The sequence below is a fragment of the Nerophis lumbriciformis genome, linkage group LG03 (genome assembly GCF_033978685.3).
Source record: "Nerophis lumbriciformis linkage group LG03, RoL_Nlum_v2.1, whole genome shotgun sequence".
Taxonomy (NCBI): Eukaryota; Metazoa; Chordata; class Actinopteri; order Syngnathiformes; family Syngnathidae; genus Nerophis; species Nerophis lumbriciformis.
In genome coordinates, this window is record NC_084550.2 from 66,136,259 (window position 1) to 66,157,414 (window position 21,156).

General features: G+C 37.3%; 1 protein-coding gene across 1 annotated transcript in view; it reads right to left on the reverse strand.

Annotated features, from left to right (window-relative positions):
* kcnn1a (potassium intermediate/small conductance calcium-activated channel, subfamily N, member 1a) overlaps positions 1–21,156 on the reverse strand; it is a 339,162-nt gene that overhangs the window by 55,864 nt on the left and 262,142 nt on the right. The window contains exons 5-6 of the mRNA XM_072912872.1: positions 12,195–12,336; positions 2,961–3,071 (exon numbers count right to left, since the gene is read on the reverse strand). Of these exons, the coding sequence (XP_072768973.1) occupies positions 2,961–3,071; positions 12,195–12,336 (253 nt within the window). The remainder of the gene's footprint in view (positions 1–2,960; positions 3,072–12,194; positions 12,337–21,156) is intronic.

Sequence of the window (21,156 nt, forward strand, 5' to 3'; positions counted from 1 at the left end):
AAAAACGATGCGGCTTATTACATTTTTTAAAATCAAAAGTACATTGGCAGCTGTGTTCTTCACCTGTAAAACCACATCAATTGAATGTTTTTTTCCCTACGCTTTGAGACCTGCGGCTTACAAAAAAACGATGAAGCTAATTTATAATTTTTTCATTAAAAGTACATTGGCAGCTGTGTTCTTCACCTGTAAAAACTACATCAATATGTTTTTTCCCCTACGCTTTGAGACCTGCTGCTTACAAAAATGATGCGGCTAATTTCAAAATTTTTCATCAAAAGTACATTGGCAGCTGTGTTTTTCACCTGTGAAACTACATCAATTATTTTTTTCCCTACGCTTTGAGACCTGCGGCTTACAAAAACGGTGCGGCTAATTTTTTTGATTTTTCATCAAAAGTACATTTGCAGCTGTGTTCTTCACCTGTGAAACCACATCAATTTAATGTTTTTTTTCCCTACGCTTTGAGACCTGCGCCTTACAAAAACGATGCGGCTTATTACATTTTTTAAAATCAAAAGTACATTGGCAGCTGTGTTCTTCACCTGTAAAACCACATCAATTGAATGTTTTTTTCCCTACGCTTTGAGACCTGCGGCTTACAAAAAAACGATGAAGCTAATTTATAATTTTTTCATTAAAAGTACATTGGCAGCTGTGTTCTTCACCTGTAAAAACTACATCAATATGTTTTTTCCCCTACGCTTTGAGACCTGCTGCTTACAAAAATGATGCGGCTAATTTCAAAATTTTTCATCAAAAGTACATTGGCAGCTGTGTTTTTCACCTGTGAAACTACATCAATTATTTTTTTCCCTACGCTTTGAGACCTGCGGCTTACAAAAACGGTGCGGCTAATTTTTTTGATTTTTCATCAAAAGTACATTTGCAGCTGTGTTCTTCACCTGTGAAACCACATCAATTTAATGGGTTTTTTTCCCTACGCTTTGAGACCTGCGCCTTACAAAAACGATGCGGCTTATTACATTTTTTAAAATCAAAAGTACATTGGCAGCTGTGTTATTCACCTGTGAAACCACATCAATTTAATGTTTTTTTCCCTACGCTTTGAGACCTGCGGCTTACAAAAAAACGATGAAGCTAATTTATAATTTTTTCATTAAAAGTGCATTGGCAGCTGTGTTCTTCACCTGTGAAACCTCATCAATTATTTTATTTTTCCCTACGCTTTGAGACCTGCGGCTTTTTAAATTTTTTTAAATTAAAAGTACATTGGCAGCTGTGTTCACCTGTGAAACTACATCAATATGTTTTTTTGTCCTACGCTTTGAGACCTGCGGCTTACAAAAACGATGCGGCTAATTTATAAGTTTTTCATCAAAAGTACATTTGCAGCTGTGCTTTTCACCTGTAAAACTACATCAATAATTTTTTCACCCTATGCTTTGAGACCTGCGGCCTACAAAACTGATGCGGCTTATTTAACACTTTGATATCAAAAGTACATTGGCAGCTGTGTTCTTCGCCTGTGAAAACACATCAATTATTTTTCCCCCCTACGCTTTGAGACCCGCGGCTTACAAAAACGATGCGGCTTATTTAAAATGTTTTAATCAAAAGTGCATTGGCAGCTGTGTTCTTCACCTTTGAAACCACATCAATTTAATGGGTTTTTTCCCTACGCTTTGAGACCTGCGGCTTACAAAAACGGTGCGGCTAATTTACAGTTTTTTCATCAAAAGTACATTGGCAACTGTGTTCTTCACCTGTGAAACTATATCAATAATTTTTTCCCCCTACGCTTTGAGACCTGCGGCTTACAAAAATGATGCGGCTTATTACATTTTTTTTAATCAAAAGTACATTGGCAGCTGTAATTTTCACCTGTAAAACCACTTCTTTCTTCCCCCCACGCTTTGAGACCTGCTGCTTACAAAAATGATGCGCCTACTTTCTAAATTTTTCATCAAAAGTACATTGGCAGCTGTGTTCTTCACCTGTGAAACTACATACTTTGTTCCCTACGCTTTGGGACCTGCGGCTTACAAAAACGATGCGGCTAATTTTGGGGGATTTTTTTTATCAAAAGTACATTGGCAGCTGTGCTCTTCACCTGTAAAACCACATCAATTTAGTCGCTCCTCAGGTCTAGGGGTGTATCTCAATACATTCACTTTTTACCTACGCTTTGAGCCCTGCGGCTTACAAAAAGCGGTGTGGCTAATTTATGGATTTTTCGTCAAAAGTACATTGGCAGCTGTGTTATTCACCTGTGAAACCAAATCAATTTAGACGCTCCTCAGGGGCATGGGTGCATCTAAAGATATTTACTTTTCCCCTACGCTTTGAACCCTGCAGCTAATAAAATCGGTGCGGCTAACTTATGGATTTTTCATCGACATTTGCAGCTGTGTTCGTCACCTGTAAAACCACATCAATTTAGTCGCTCCTCAGGCATACGGGTGCATCTCAATATATTTACATTTTCCCTACGCTTTGAATCCTGCGGCTTACAAAAACGGTGCGGCTAATTTATGGATTTTTCATCAAAAGTACATTGGCAGCTGTGTTCTTCACCTGTAAAACCACATACATTCATACTTCATGCGGTCCGCTCCTCGAGTGTACGGGTGTATGTCAATACATTTTACTTTTTTCCTACGCTTGGAACCCTGCGGCTTACAAAAACGGTGCAGCTAATCCATGGATTTTTCATCAACATTGACAGCTGTGTTCTTCACCTGTAAAACCACATTTTGCTGAGTTTATGAACGTATGAAAGAAGATTTTTTGATGCTAAAAAATACGGTACTTTTCAGAGGCGGTATAGTACCGAATATGATTCATTAGTATCGCGGTACTATACTAATACCGGTAAACCGTACAACACTGGTGTATAGATTGCCATGCTATATTCAATATTTCACACACTTTTGAAAACAAGCGTGTTTAAATGTGAGTTGGACTCAAAGCCAAGTACGATGCTTTTGTTCACTCACTCGTTTGCAGAGTTGCGTGTCCATCATGAAGTTGTGGACGTGCTTCTCTGCCTTGGTCAGCTCCAGCTTCCTGGCCACCACTGCAACCACGAGCGCAGTGCAGCCAGCTCCCTGTGGCACAAACACTCTCTCAACATACACATTTGTTCCATTTGTTACATGGAACTAAGCTACAAATTACTTGCCATTAAATGTAACTAAGCTACGAATTACTGTCCATTAAATGTAACTAAGCTACAAATTATTCTCCATTAAATGTAAATAAAATACAACTTACTCTCCATTAAATGTAACTAAGATACAAGTTACTCCCATTAAATGTAACTAAGATACAAGTTACTCAACATTAAATGTAACTAAGCTACAAGTTACTCCCCATTAAATGTAACTAAGCTACAAGTTACCTCCCATTAAATGTAGTTAAGCTACAAGTTACTCTCCATTAAATGTAGTTAAGCTACTAGTTACTCTCCATTAAATGTAACTAAGCTACAAGTTACTCTCCATTAAATGTAACTAAGCTACAAGTTACTCTCCATTAAATGTAACTAAGCGACAAGTTACTCTCCATTAAATGTAACTAAGCGACAAGTTACCCTCCATTAAATGTAGCTACGCTACAAGTTACTCTCCATTAAATGTAACTAAGCTACAAGTTACCCTCCATTAAATGTAGCTACGCTACAAGTTACTCTCCAGTAAATGTAGCTTAGCTACACGTTAGTCTCCATTAAATGTAACTAAACTACAAGTTACTCTCCATTAAATGTAACTAAGCTACAAGTTACTCTCCATTAAATGTAGCGAAACTACAAGTTACTCTCCATTAAATGTAAAGAAGCTACAAGTTAATCTCCATTAAATGTAACTAAGCTACAAGTTACTCTCCATTAAATGTAACTGAGCTACAAGTTACTCTCCATTAAATGTAACGAAGCTACAAGTTACTCTCCATTAAATGTAGCTACTACAAGTTACTCTCCATTATATGTAACAAAGCTACAAGTTACTCTCCATTAAATGTAACTAAACTACAAGTTACTCTCCATTAAATGTAGCTTAGCTACAAGTTACTCTCCATTAAATGTAACTAAGCTACAAGTTACTCTCCATTAAATATAGCTTAGCTACAAGTTACTCTCCATTGAATGTAGCTAAACTACAAGTTACTCTCCATTAAATGTAACTAAGCTACAAATTATTCTCCATTAAATGTTACTAAGCTACAAGTTACTCTCCATTAAATGTAGCTAAACTACAAGTTACTCTCCATTAAATGTAACTAAGCTACAAGTTACTCTCCATTAAATGTAACTAAGCTACAAGTTACTCTCCATTAAATGTAGCTAAGCTACAAGTTACTCTCCATTAAATGTAACAAAGCAACAAGTTACTCTCCATTAAATGTAGCTTAGCCACAAGTTACTCTCCATTAAATGTAACTAAGCTACAAGTTACTCTCCATTAAATGTAACAAAGCTACAAGTTACTCTTCATTAAATGTAGCTTAGCTACAAGTTACTCTCCATTAAATGTAACTAAGCTACAAGTTACTCTCCATTAAATGTAGCTAAACTACAAGTTACTCTCCATTAAATGTAACTAAGCTACAAATTATTCTCCATTAAATGTAAATAAAATACAACTTACTCTCCATTAAATGTAACTAAGCTACAAGTTACTCTCCATTAAATGTAACTAAGCTACAAGTTACTCTCCATTAAATGTAGCTAAGCTACACGTTAGTCTCCATTAAATGTAGCTAAACTACAAGTTACTCTCCATTAAATGTAGCTAAGCTACAAGTTATTCTCCATTAAATATAACTAAGCTACAAGTTACTCTCCATTATATGTAAAGAAGCTACAAGTTACTCTCCATTAAATGTAACTAAGCTACAAGTTACTCTCCATTAAATGTAGCTTAGCTACAAGTTACTCTCCATTAAATGTAGCTAAACTACAAGTTACTCTCCATTATATGTAAAGAAGCTACAAGTTACTCTCCATTAAATGTAGCTAAACTACAAGTTACTCTCCATTAAATGTAGCCAAACTACAAGTTACTCTCCATTAAATGTAGCCAAGCTACAAGTTACTCTCCATTAAATGTAGCTTAGCTACAAGTTACTCTCCATTAAATGTAACAAAGCTACAAGTTACTCTCCATTAAATGTAACTAAGCTACAAGTTACTCTCCATTAAATGTAACTAAGCTGCATGTTACTCTCCATTAAATGTAGCTAAACTACAAGTTACTCTCCATTAAATGTAACTAAGCTACAAATTATTCTCCATTAAATGTAAATAAAATACAACTTACTCTCCATTAAATGTAACTAAGCTACAAGTTACTCTCCATTAAATGTAACTAAGCTACAAGTTACTCTCCATTAAATGTAACTAAGCTACAAGTTACTCTCCATTAAATGTAACTAAGCTACAAGTTACTCTCCATTAAATGTAGCTAAACTACAAGTTACTCTCCATTAAATGTAACTAAGCTACAAATTATTCTCCATTAAATGTAAAGAAAATACAACTTACTCTCCATTAAATGTAACTAAGCTACAAGTTACTCTCCATTAAATGTAGCTAAGCTACAAGTTACTCTCCATTAAATGTAACTAAGCTACAAGTTACTCTCCATTATATGTAAAGAAGCTACAAGTTACTCTCCATTAAATGTAACTAAGCTACAAGTTACTCTCCATTAAATGTAGCTTAGCTACAAGTTACTCTCCATTAAATGTAGCCAAACTACAAGTTACTCTCCATTATATGTAAAGAAGCTACAAGTTACTCTCCATTAAATGTAACTAAGCTACAAGTTACTCTCCATTAAATGTAGCTCAGCTACAAGTTACTCTCCATTAAATGTAGCTAAGCTACAAGTTACTCTCCATTAAATGTAGTTAAGCTACTAGTTACTCTCCATTAAATGTAACTAAGCTACAAGTTACCCTCCATTAAATGTAGCTATGCTACAAGTTACTCTCCATTAAATGTAACTAAGCTACAAGTTACCCTCCATTAAATGTAGTTAAGCTACTAGTTACTCTCCATTAAATGTAACTAAGCTACAAGTTACCCTCCATTAAATGTAGCTATGCTACAAGTTACTCTCCATTAAATGTAACTAAGCTACAAGTTACCCTCCATTAAATGTAGCTATGCTACAAGTTACTCTCCATTAAATGTAGCTACGCTACAAGTTACTCTCCATTAAATGTAACTAAGCTACAAGTTACTCTCCATTAAATGTAGCTAAACTACAAGTTACTCTCCATTAAATGTAGCTAAACTACAAGTTACTCCCCATTAAATGTAGCTAAGCTACAAGTTACTCTCCATTAAATGTAACTAAGCTACAAGTTACTCTCCATTAAATGTAACTAAGCGACAAGTTACTCTCCATTAAATGTAACTAAGCGACAAGTTACCCTCCATTAAATGTAGCTACGCTACAAGTTACTCTCCATTAAATGTAACTAAGCTACAAGTTACCCTCCATTAAATGTAGCTACGCTACAAGTTACTCTCCAGTAAATGTAGCTTAGCTACACGTTAGTCTCCATTAAATGTAACTAAACTACAAGTTACTCTCCATTAAATGTAACTAAGCTACAAGTTACTCTCCATTAAATGTAGCGAAACTACAAGTTACTCTCCATTAAATGTAAAGAAGCTACAAGTTAATCTCCATTAAATGTAACTAAGCTACAAGTTACTCTCCATTAAATGTAGCTACGCTACAAGTTACTCTCCAGTAAATGTAGCTTAGCTACACGTTAGTCTCCATTAAATGTAACTAAACTACAAGTTACTCTCCATTAAATGTAACTAAGCTACAAGTTACTCTCCATTAAATGTAACTAAGCTACAAGTTACCCTCCATTAAATGTAGCTACGCTACAAGTTACTCTCCAGTAAATGTAGCTTAGCTACACGTTAGTCTCCATTAAATGTAACTAAACTACAAGTTACTCTCCATTAAATGTAACTAAGCTACAAGTTACTCTCCATTAAATGTAGCGAAACTACAAGTTACTCTCCATTAAATGTAAAGAAGCTACAAGTTAATCTCCATTAAATGTAACTAAGCTACAAGTTACTCTCCATTAAATGTAGCTAAACTACAAGTTACTCTCCATTAAATGTAACTAAGCTACAACTTACTCTCCATTAAATGTAACTAAGCTACAAGTTACTCTCCATTAAATGTAACTAAGCTACACGTTACTCTCCATTAAATGTAGCTAAGCTACAAGTTACTCTCCATTAAATGTAACAAAGCTACAAGTTACTCTCCATTAAATGTAGCTTAGCCACAAGTTACTCTCCATTAAATGTAACTAAGCTACAAGTTACTCTCCATTAAATGTAACAAAGCTACAAGTTACTCTTCATTAAATGTAGCTTAGCTACAAGTTACTCTCCATTAAATGTAACTAAGCTACAAGTTACTCTCCATTAAATGTAGCTAAACTACAAGTTACTCTCCATTAAATGTAACTAAGCTACAAATTATTCTCCATTAAATGTAAATAAAATACAACTTACTCTCCATTAAATGTAACTAAGCTACAAGTTACTCTCCATTAAATGTAACTAAGCTACAAGTTACTCTCCATTAAATGTAGCTAAGCTACACGTTAGTCTCCATTAAATGTAGCTAAACTACAAGTTACTCTCCATTAAATGTAGCTAAGCTACAAGTTATTCTCCATTAAATATAACTAAGCTACAAGTTACTCTCCATTATATGTAAAGAAGCTACAAGTTACTCTCCATTAAATGTAACTAAGCTACAAGTTACTCTCCATTAAATGTAGCTTAGCTACAAGTTACTCTCCATTAAATGTAGCTAAACTACAAGTTACTCTCCATTATATGTAAAGAAGCTACAAGTTACTCTCCATTAAATGTAGCTAAACTACAAGTTACTCTCCATTAAATGTAGCCAAACTACAAGTTACTCTCCATTATATGTAAAGAAGCTACAAGTTAATCTCCATTAAATGTAACTAAGCTACAAGTTACTCTCCATTAAATGTAGCTAAACTACAAGTTACTCTCCATTAAATGTAACTAAGCTACTAGTTACTCTCCATTAAATGTAGCTAAACTACAAGTTACTCTCCATTATATGTAACAAAGCTACAAGTTACTCTCCATTAAATGTAACTAAACTACAAGTTACTCTCCATTAAATGTAGCAAAGCTACAAGTTACTCTCCATTAAATGTAGCTTAGCTACAAGTTACTCTCCATTAAATGTAACAAAGCTACAAGTTACTCTCCATTAAATGTAACTAAGCTACAAGTTACTCTCCATTAAATGTAACTAAGCTGCATGTTACTCTCCATTAAATGTAGCTAAACTACAAGTTACTCTCCATTAAATGTAACTAAGCTACAAATTATTCTCCATTAAATGTAAATAAAATACAACTTACTCTCCATTAAATGTAACTAAGCTACAAGTTACTCTCCATTAAATGTAACTAAGCTACAAGTTACTCTCCATTAAATGTAACTAAGCTACAAGTTACTCTCCATTAAATGTAACTAAGCTACAAGTTACTCTCCATTAAATGTAGCTAAACTACAAGTTACTCTCCATTAAATGTAACTAAGCTACAAATTATTCTCCATTAAATGTAAAGAAAATACAACTTACTCTCCATTAAATGTAACTAAGCTACAAGTTACTCTCCATTAAATGTAGCTAAGCTACAAGTTACTCTCCATTAAATGTAACTAAGCTACAAGTTACTCTCCATTATATGTAAAGAAGCTACAAGTTACTCTCCATTAAATGTAACTAAGCTACAAGTTACTCTCCATTAAATGTAGCTTAGCTACAAGTTACTCTCCATTAAATGTAGCCAAACTACAAGTTACTCTCCATTATATGTAAAGAAGCTACAAGTTACTCTCCATTAAATGTAACTAAGCTACAAGTTACTCTCCATTAAATGTAGCTCAGCTACAAGTTACTCTCCATTAAATGTAGCTAAGCTACAAGTTACTCTCCATTAAATGTAGCTAAACTACAAGTTACTCTCCATTAAATGTAACAAAGCTACAAGTTACTCTCCATTAAATGTAACTAAGCTACAAGTTACTCTCCATTAAATGTAACTAAGCTACAAGTTACTCTCCATTAAATGTAGCTAAACTACAAGTTACTCTCCATTATATGTAAAGAAGCTACAAGTTACTCTCCATTAAATGTAGCCAAACTACAAGTTACTCTCCATTAAATGTAACTAAACTACAAGTTACTCTCCATTAAATGTAGCTTAGCTACAAGTTACTCTCCATTAAATGTAGCCAAACTACAAGTTACTCTCCATTATATGTAACTAAGCTACAAGTTACTCTCCATTAAATGTAACTAAGCTAAAAGTTACTCTCCATTAAATGTAGCTTAGCTACAAGTTACTCTCCATTAAATGTAGCTAAGCTACAAGTTACTCTCCATTAAATGTAGCTAAATTACAAGTTACTCTCCATTAAATGTAGCTAAACTACAAGTTACTCTCCATTAAATGTAACTTAACTACAAGTTACTCTCCATTATATGTAAAGAAGCTACAAGTTACTCTCCATTAAATATAACTAAGCTACAAGTTACTCTCCATTAAATGTAACTAAGCTACAAGTTACTCTCCATTAAATGTAACTAAGCTACAAGTTACTCTCCATTAAATGTAACTAAGCTACAAGTTACTCTCCATTAAATGTAGCTAAGCTACAAGTTACTCTCCATTAAATGTAACAAAGCTACAAGTTACTCTCCATTAAATGTAACTAAGCTACAAGTTACTCTCCATTAAATGTAGCTAAACTACAAGTTACTCTCCATTATATGTAACAAAGCTACAAGTTACTCTCCATTAAATGTAGCTAAACTACAAGTTACTCTCCATTATATGTAACAAAGCTACAAGTTACTCTCCATTAAATGTAACTAAACTACAAGTTACTCTCCATTAAATGTAACAAAGCTACAAGTTACTCGCCATTAAATGTAACTAAGCTACAAGTTACTCTCCATTAAATATAGCTTAGCTACAAGTTACTCTCCATTAAATGTAACTAAGCTACAAATTATTCTCCATTAAATGTAAATAAAATACAACTTACTCTCCATTAAATGTAACTAAGCTACAAGTTACTCTCCATTAAATGTAACTAAGCTACAAATTATTCTCCATTAAATGTAAATAAAATACAACTTACTCTCCATTAAATGTAACTAAGTTACAAGTTACTCTCCATTAAATGTAACTAAGCTACAAGTTACTCTCCATTAAATGTAGCTAAACTACAAGTTACTCTCCATTAAATGTAACTAAGCTACACGTTAGTCTCCATTAAATGTAGCTAAACTACAAGTTACTCTCCATTAAATGTAGCTAAGCTACAAGTTACTCTCCATTAAATGTAACGAAGCGACATGTTACTCTCCATTAAATGTAGCTAAGCTACAAGTTACTCTCCATTAAATGTAACTAAGCTACAAGTTACTCTCCATTATATGTAAAGAAGCTACAAGTTACTCTCCATTAAATGTAACTAAGCTACAAGTTACTCTCCATTAAATGTAGCTTAACTACAAGTTACTCTCCATTAAATGTAGCCAAACTACAAGTTACTCTCCATTAAATGTAACTAAACTACAAGTTACTCTCCATTAAATGTAACTAAACTACAAGTTACTCTCCATTAAGTGTAGCCAAACTACAAGTTACTCTCCATTATATGTAAAGAAGCTACAAGTTACTCTCCATTAAATGTAACTAAGCTACAAGTTACTCTCCATTAAATGTAGCTTAGCTACAAGTTACTCTCCATTAAATGTAGCTAAACTACAAGTTACTCTCCATTTTATGTAAAGAAGCTACAAGTTACTCTCCATTAAATGTAGCCAAACTACAAGTTACTCTCCATTAAATGTAGCCAAACTACAAGTTACTCTCCATTATATGTAAAGAAGCTACAAGTTACTCTCCATTAAATGTAACTAAACTACAAGTTACTTCTCCATTAAATGTGGCTAAGCTACAAGTTACTCTCCATTAAATGTAACTAAACTACAAGTTACTCTCCATTATATGTAAAGAAGCTACAAGTTACTCTCCATTAAATGTAACTAAGCTACAAGTTACTCTCCATTAAATGTAGCTTAGCTACAAGTTACTCTCCATTAAATGTAGCTAAACTACAAGTTACTCTCCATTATATGTAAAGAAGCTACAAGTTAGTCTCCATTAAATGTAGCTAAACTACAAGTTACTCTCCATTAAATGTAGCTAAACTACAAGTTACTCTCCATTATATGTAATTAAGCTACAAGTTACTCTCCATTAAATGTAACTAAGCTACAAGTTACTCTCCATTAAATGTAGCTTAGCTACAAGTTACTCTCTATTAAATGTAGCTAAACTACAAGTTACTCTCCATTATATGTAAAGAAGTTACAAGTTAGTCTCCATTAAATGTAGCTAAACTACAAGTTACTCTCCATTAAATGTAGCTAAACTACAAGTTACTCTCCATTAAATGTAACTTAACTACAAGTTACTCTCCAATAAATGTAGCTAAGCTGCAAGTTACTCTCCATTAAATGTAGCTTAGCTACAAGTTACTCTCCATTAAATGTAACTAAGCTACAAGTTACTCTCCATTAAATGTAACTAAACTACAAGTTACTCTCCATTAAATGTAGCTAAACTACAAGTTACTCTCCATTAAATGTAACTAAGCTACAAGTTAATCTCCATTAAATGTAAGTAAGCGACAAGTTACTCTCCATTAATTGTAACTAAGCTACAAGTTACTCTCCATTAAATGTAACTAAGCTACAAGTTACTCTCCATTATATGTAAAGAAGCTACAAGTTACTCTCCATTAAATGTAACTAAGCTACAAGTTACTCTCCATTATATGTAAAGAAGCTACAAGTTACTCTCCATGTATAATATCAATGTTCATGTAAGTGTACAAATATTACTATTAACTATCTGTCATTTATTTGGAGACACCCTACAACTACCTCTAGGGGTCCTCACACCCCATTCTATCTATTTATTTAGTTGAATACTTAGGCCTACTATGCTACTGGATTTTAACATTGGTCATTAAAGAACCACAGAGAATACCGTCTGAACTGGTTTCATGCAAAAGGACTGGATGTGATAAAGTTGGTGGAAAGGAAACCTACCATAATCCCTGTAAGCAGACACACGCCTTTCCCGCAGTACGTGTGCGGTACCATGTCCCCGTAGCCGATGGATAGGAAGGTGATTGAGATGAGCCACATGGCTCCCAGGAAGTTACTGGTCACTTCCTGTTTGTCATGATACCTGAGGGAAGAAAGACGAGCAGAAGCGGGAGACAGGCAGTGAGTAAAAAACTGGAGAGGGAGCGTGGCGAGTCAACCAAGGTGGAGGTGAGAGAGGAGAGGAGAGGAGGCGTCATGTGCACCTACAGCATTTTGTCAAACAGGACCGTGGAGAAGAAATATCCAATAAGTGGTGTTCAAAAGCCATTTGTACAAAACCCAAAAGCAGTGAAGTTGTCACGTTGTGTAAATGGTAAATAAAAACAGAATACAATGATTTGCAAATCCTTTTCAACTTATATTCAATTGACTGCAAAGACAAGATATTTAATGTTCACACTGAGAAACTTCTTTTTTTTTTTTTGCAAATAATCATTAACTTAGAATTTAATGGCAGCAAAAAGGGGCATTTTTACCACTGTGTTACATGGCTTTTCCTTTTAACAACACTCAGTAAACGTTTGGGAACTGAGGAGACACATTTTTGAAGCTTCTCAGGTGGAATTCTTTCCCATTCTTGCTTGATGTACAGCTTAAGTTGCTCAACTCTCAGTTGTGCTATTTTAGGCTTCATAATGCGCCACACATTTTCAATGGGAGACAGGTCTGGACTACAGGCAGGCCAGTCTAGTACCCGCACTCTTTTACTATGAAGCCACGCTGTTGTAACACGTGGCTTGGCATTGTTTTGCTGAAATAAGCAGGGGCGCCCATGCTAGGATGGCAACATATGTTGCTCCAAAACCTGTATGTGTCACGTGGGGTTCGCAGCTAGCTGTGGGGTTGTTCTTCCAATGCAAAATAGACGGCTCCGGACAACAGCGTGAAGGTAGGCTAGGATTTATTAATATAAATCACGCACTACCGCGAACATAAACAATACAACAACAACTACAACAAAAAAAGAGGCAAGCGTGCCTAAAACGCAAGTGAGGCTAATCTTAAACAGAAGCTATGGCATGGACATGGAAACTTACTTGGACAGAACAAGACATAAACCGGTGTGACATCAAAACAACGCAGGCAGAACGAGTGATGAACAAAGGTAGGCTTAAATAACAGTGACATGATTGGTGACAGGTCTGTGTGAGTCCGAACGTGAAACAGGTGCGTGACGTGACAGGTGAAACTAATGGTTGCTATGGTGACAAAACAAAACAAAAGTGCACAAAAAGTCCAAAATTTAAACCGAACATTACTAAAACAAAACATGATCACACAGACATGACAGTATGTACCTTTCAGCATTAATGGTGCCTTCACAGATGTGTAAGTTACCCATGCCTTGGGCACTAATACACCCCCATACCATCACACATGCTGGCTTTTCAACTTTGCGCCTACAACAATCCGGATGGTTCTTTTCCTCTTTGTTACGGAGGACACGGCGTCCACAGATTCCAAAAAAACAATTTGAAATGTGGACTCGTCAGACCACAGAAGACTTTTCCACTTTGCGTCAGTCCATCTTAGATGAGCTCCGGCCCAGCGAAGCCAGCGGCGTTTCTGGGTGTTGTTGATAAATGGCTATGGCTTTGGCTTTGCATAGTAGAGTTATAACTTGCACTTACAGATGTAGCGACTGACTGTTGTTACTGACAGTGGTTTTCTGAAGTGTTCCTGAGCCCATGCGGTGATATCCTTTACACACTGATGTCGGTTTTTGATGCAGTACAACCTGAGGGAGGTCCGTAATATCATCGCTTATGTGCAGTGATTTCTCCAGATTCTCGGAACCTTTTGATGGTATTACGGACCGTAGATGGTGACATCCCTAAATTCCTTGCAATAGCTGGTTGAGAAATGTTGTTCTTAAACTGTTCGACAATTTTCTCACGCATTTGTTGACAAAGCGGCGACCCTCGCCCCATCTTTGTTTGTGAATGACTGAGCATTTCATGGAAGCTGCTTTTACACCCAATCATGGCACCCACCTGTTCCCATTTAGCCTGTTCACCTGTGGGATGTTCCGAATAAGTGTTTGATGAGCATTCCTCAACTTTCTCAGTCTTTTTTGCCACTTGTGCCAGCTTTTTTCAAGCATGTTGCAGGCATCAAATTCCAAATGAGCTAATATTTGTTTTCCAGTTCGAACATTAAATATCTTGTCTTTGCAGTCTATTCAATTGAATATAAGTTGAAAAGGATTTGCAAATCATTGTATTCTGTTTTTATTTATAATTTACACAACGTGCCGACTTCACTGGTTTTGGGGGTTTTGTAGAATAAACGTGTGAAATGGTGAACAAGAACAAAAAGTGAGAAATAGGACAGGTCAAACTTGATTATTTTTTTCCAACCCAACACAATGCAATCATCCTTTATCCCAAAATACAAGAAACAGTTGTCATATTCACACTTTGCCCCAAATTTTATGCTTCACAATGCAAACTTGGAATTGTGTGGCTCTCTGGAAGGGACGAGCACCATGCTCCAATTGGCCCCGCCGTGAAGATGCAAAGAAATAACTAATTGGGGGGACAAAAAAAAAAAAAGACACACGGTGCAAAGCTGCATTGATGATGACATTCCCAAACATCTGCCTGAGCACCCCTCCTGCACCTTGGGCACACTATTCCCAATGGGCTGTCTAGGAGGAGCAAGGATCTCATCTGGGATTGAGAATCCACTCGTTATTTTTGGGACAACTCCTCGCTCATCTCCAAGACAATGTACGCCAATATCACTTGACCAATTCTATTCTCGTGGAAATAATTCTACAGGAGGGCCTCGGTCTACGTACATAGAAGTCATCTCTCAGTGTAAGTCCACCCTACATTTTGTGTGCACGGAACACTTCATGGACTATAAGGCGCACTTCAAATACTAAAAAATAGACAGTGTGCCATATAACCCGGTGCGCCTTATGTATAGAATAATTCTGGTTGTGCTGACCTCAAAAGCAATGCTATTTGGTGCATGGTGTAATGATAAGTGTGACCAGCAAATGGCAGCCAGACATAAGACAGGTTCAATAAACGATGCTCGCAAACGTCGATGTTTCATTGAGAATCCAAAACATTACACACGGCGCTCAAAAATGTGTCGAAATGTTTTAGTACGACTCTGGTAAGCTGATGGATTGTCGGCGCATTACGGCGACCATAGTCAGACGTACTGTGCTTCAACATACGGTTTTATTATGGTGTGTGTATAAGGACCGCAAGATGGCACCTATTAGACATTGTTAGGGATGTCCGATAATGGCTTTTTTCCGATATTCTGATATTGTCCAACTTTAATTACCGATACCGATATCAACCGATATATACAGTCGTGGAATTAACACATTATTATGCCTAATTTGGACAACCAGGTATGGTGAAGATAAGGTACTTTAAAAAAATTTTTATAAAATAAAATAAGATAAATAAATTAAAAACATTTTCTTGAATAAAAAAGAAAGTAAAACAATATAAAAACAGTTACATAGAAACTAGTAATTAATGAAAATGAGTAAAATGAACTGTTAAAGGTTAGTACTATTAGTGGACCAGCAGCACGCACAATCATGTGTGCTTACGGACTGTATCCCTTGCAGACTGTATTGATATATATTGATATATAATGTAGGAACCAGAATATTAATAACAGAAAGAAAGGGAGGTTTTTTGGGTTGGTGCACTAATTGTAAGTGTATCTTGTGTTTTTTATGTTGATTTAATTAAAAAAACAAAACAAAAAAAACAAAAACGATACCGATAATAAAAAAACCGATACCGATAATTTCCGATATTACATTTTAACGCATTTATCGGCTGATGGCCGATATTATTGGACATCTTTAGACATTATCTGGCGTTTTGTTTCGCAATATTATGCAAAACCAACTGTTCTTACCTATTGGTTCCTGCTGATGTGTATTTGGGATCTGCATAAGTTTTGAAAACGTGCGCGCGTCCGCCATTGTAGTCCGCGCCGTAGTCAACAAGCTCCTTCTTCTTCTCTATCTCCTTGTTGTGGGGCATTCATCCTCCGATGTTGCCATTTCTAATATACAGCAGCGTACAGTTCTAACTAGAGATGTCCGATAATGGCTTTTTTTGCCGATATTCCGATATTGTCCAACTCTTAATTACCGATTCCGATATCAACCGATACCGATATGTACAGTCGTGGAATTAACACATTATTATGCCTAATTTTGTTGTGATGCCCCGCTGGATGCATTAAACAATGTAACAAGGTTTTCCAAAATAAATCAACCAATCAGCCCACATGGTATTTTTTTTAACATGCCTCAAAACAGCAGCTTGATTGTAGCGTCCCGGAAGAGTTATTGCTGCAAGGGATTCTGGGTATTTGTTCTGTTGCGTTTATGTTGTGTTACGGTGCAGATGTTCTCCCGAAGTGTGTTTGTCATTCTTGTTTGGTGTGGGTTCACAGTGTGGCGCATATTTGTAACAGTGTTAAAGTTGTTTATACGGCCACCCTCAGTGTGACCTGTATGGCTGTTGACCAAGTATGCTTGGCATTCACGCAAAGTCATACATTTTACTTTTTGAAACCGATACCGATAATTTACGATATTACATTTTAAAGCATTTATCGGCCGATAATATCGGCAGTTCGATATTATCGGACATCTCTAGTTCTAACTTATGGAAGCGCTAAAAACTAACGCTAGAACAAAGAAGACGCTTTCGACGTGGAGGCACGTAAATAAGAGCGCCCGCGGCTTGAAGATGATGTGTAAAACATCATCTATGCAACATTTTGACCAAAGAACTACCATTACATGTTATGTAGACCACAAGGAAGTCTTTTAAAACATAATATGACTCCTTTTTTGCTCTGTATATTGTACAGTATTTTGTATATTGTACAGGATTGCTTATTATTTTTATTGTATAGTAGTCTGTTTATTTCAATTCTTAGTTTTATCTTTATTAGCTCTTGTGTAATTTATTTTTATCCCATATTTGTTCCCACTACCGCATCTTAAGTTGGAGTCCTTAACCTCTAAAGGCACCTTTTAGCTCTTATTTACAAAATTGTGTACACTACTGAATTGGGGTCTTATGGCCTCTTATGTGGACACTTTTATTGCCATCTGGTGGTGTCAGAAGAGTATAACATACAATGGAATTTGAAAAAAAAAAAAAAGTGTTAAAATAAGAATTAGCATGTCACTAAACATGAAGTACACGTTTGTGTACTTATGGACTAAGTTCATCATATAAAAATATGATTTTTCGTTTTTATTCTAATTAGGGTCCAATAAGCCCAAATAGCAAAGAGGAATAAAAAAAAGCATGTAAACAAACAGCTTGGGCTTTAAGAGGTTAATGTGTAAAAAAAAAAAAAAATAATAGTACCCATTTGCACAACCAGAATTAATAGGTACATTAGGTGCACCGGGCCAAAAGGCGCGCTGTCGAGTTTTGAGAAAATGAAATAATTTTTTTAACTGCGCCTTATAGTCTGAACAATACGGTAGTCATTTGTGCAGGTGCGTTGCAGCCCGAGGACCTCCTGGATCTAGCAGGGACCGAGCACCTGCACTCACAATGTCCCCAAGACTGGGGCCGACCCCTCGTGAATTTTCTTCCCACGTCAAAATCGAGTTCAATTCTGCAGAATCGGCCGCCGCGCCCTCTCTCCTCCCAGGCAGCGCATTGTGTCAAGTAACAAGTCCTTAAAACTTCGACACTCGCGTTCCCTTTCATGCTTAAAAAAAGAACAATGTGAGCTTTTTTTTGTTCAAAAAAAAAAAAGGTGCAGTCCCTGGGCTTCGAGCTTCATCGGTGACATGCAGAGAAGCAGCCTGTATAATAATAATAATAATAGCATGCAGGAGTTTTTGAAAAAAATGTCTGCATCCTGCATGCTTCAGTATATTGAGAGCGGGCGGGGAACCCTGGGGCTTGTTTGGAGATGAAGGGCAAGTTCTTCTCGGGTGGCGCACTCACAAGGAGTGGTGCAATATTGGGCGCGCTGATTGAATTTGACACCCTCCCTGTCTCTTTTACCTGCGTCCCCACACGTCTGCAGCTGCCCTTTGATAGCTGCCAGGCGGCTTGACTTGATCAACCGGAGAAATGTTGTCATTACAAACGACAAGCATGTTCATCTCAGTCGTCTCATCATCAAGGCCGGCAGCGAGGGAGTCGAGTCTTGAAGGCGCAGACAAAACGTGGGCTCAAATAGAGGAGTGCAACATTCTACAGTGGAGCCTCTGAAGACAAACATCGAACAAATTGGCTTTTTTTTTTTATGTTGAAATATTGATGTGTCAAAGTTTGAGATTGGAATTGTGTCAGAGGGACATCAGCATCGTGAGAGTTCAGTTCAGCGAGCCCTGATCCTTAATCTTGAACGGTAAAAATTAAGCACAAACTATGCTAACAAATACAAGTTAAAGTTAAAGTACCACTGATAGTCACATACACACTAGGTGTGGTGAAATTACCCTCTGCATTTGACCCAATATTGTCCACACCTGTCTCCATCTAAACACAGTAGTGCGCTCTTAAACACACGCCGGGAAGCGAGGGAAAATTACGTTAAACCAAGCGCTTGGCTCCGTTTACTCCGAGGGGAAATCTCCGGGGCAAAGTCTGTGTAGTTAGTTCGCCATGATTATCAAGCCAAACACCGCTAGTGCGCATGCGCCTGACTTCCTGTTGCCTAAAATGCATTAATAAATGACGTTTTTTTTTGGTAATTAAAAAATTAAACGGTATTACTAACCGTCTTGTTCCACCCTCTGGAAGGTGAGGGGAGCAGTGAACGGCAGCGGTGGCCGCGCTCAAGAATCATTTTGATGATTTAACCCCCAATTCCAACCCTTGATGCTGACTGCCAAGCAGGGAGATAATGTGTCCCATTTTTATAGTCTTTGGTATGACTCGGCCGGGGTTTGAACTCACGACCTACCGATCTCATAAACAAGTTGTGACAACGTTCACGACACATCGCCTGCCGCAAAACATCAAATAGTTTTCACCTTCGCAGTATACTTTTAGTGTGGGGACAAGTGTCTCCAATATTGTCCACACCTGTCTCCATCTAAACACAGTAGTGCGCTCTTAAACACACGGCGGGAAGCAAGGGAAAATTACGTTAAACCAAGCGCTTGGCTCCGTTTACTCCGAGGGGAAATCTCCAGGGCAAAGTCCGTGTAGTTAGTTCGCCATGATTATCAAGCCAAACACCGCTAGTGCGCATGCGCCTGACTTCATGTTGCCTAAAATGTATCAATAAATGATGTTTTTTTTGGTAATTAAAAAAAAAAGTTTCACCCTCTGGGAGGTGAGGGGAGCAGTGAACAGCAGGTGGCCGCGCTCGGGAATCATTTTGGTGATTCAATCCCCAATTCCAACCCTTGATGCTGACTGCCAAGCAGGGAGATAATGTGTCCCATTTTTATAGTCTTTGGTATGACTCGGCCGGGGTTTGAACTCACCACCTACCGATCTCATAAACAAGTTGTGACAACGTTCACGACACATCGCCTGCCGCAAAACATCAAATAGTTTTCTCCTTCGCAGTATACTTTTAGTGTGGGGACAAGTATCTTCAATATTGTCCACACCTGTCTCCATCTAAACACAGTAGTGCGCTCTTAAACACACGGCGGGAAGCGAGGTAAAATGACGTTAAACCAAGCGCTTGGTTCCGTGTACTCCGAGGGGAAATCTCCGGAGCAAAGTCCGTGTAGTTAGTTCGCCATGATTATCAAGCCAAACACCGCTAGTGCGCATGCGCCTGACTTCATGTTGCCTAAAATGTATTAATAAATGATGTTTTTTTTGGTAATTAAAAAAAAAAGTTTCACCCTCTGGGAGGTGAGGGGAGCAGTGAACAGCAGCGGTGGCCGCGCTCGGGAATCATTTTGGTGATTTAACCCCCAATTCCAACCCTTGATGCTGACTGCCAAGCAGGGAGGTAATGTGTCCCATTTTTATAGTCTTTGGTATGACTCAACCGGGGTTTGAACTCACCACCTACCGATCTCATAAACAAGTTGCGACAATTCACGACACATCGCCTGCCGCAAAACATCAAATAGTTTTCTCTTTCGCAGTATACTTTTAGTGTGGTAAAAGTGTCTCCAATATTGTCCACACCTGTCTCCATCTAAACACAGTAGTGCGCTCTTAAACACACGCCGGGAAGCGAGGGAAAATGACGTTAAAACAAGCGCTTGGCTCCGTTTACTCCGAGGGGAAATCTCCGGGGCAAAGTCCGTGTAGTTAGTTTGCCATGATTATCAAGCCAAACACCGCTAGTGCGCATGCGACTGACTTCCTGTTGCCTAAAATGTATTAATAAATGACAGTTTTTTGGTAAATAAAACATTTTACGGTATTACTAGCCATCTTGTTCCACCCCCTGGGAGGTGAGGGGAGCAGTGAGCAGCAGCGGTGGCCGCGCTCGGGCATCATTTTGGTGATTTAACCCCCAATTCCAACCCTCGGTGATGAGTGCCAAGCAGGGAGGTAATGGGTCCCATTTTTATAGTCTTTGGTATGACTCGGCCGGGGTTTGAACTCACCACCTACCGATCTCATAAACAAGTTGCGACAACGTTCACGACACATCGCCTGCCGCAAAACATCAAATAGTTTTCTCTTTCGCAGTATACTTTTAGTGTGGGGACAAGTGTCTCCAATATTGTCCACACCTGTCTCCATCTAAACACAGTAGTGCGCTCTTAAACACACGGCGGGAAGCGAGGGAAAATGACGTTAAACCAAGCGCTTGGCTCCGTTTACTCCGAGGGAAAATCTCCGGGGCAAAGTCCGTGTAGTTAGTCCGCCATGATTATCAAGCCAAACACTGCTAATGCGCATGCGCCTGACTTCCTGTTGCCTAAAATGCATTAATAAATGACGTT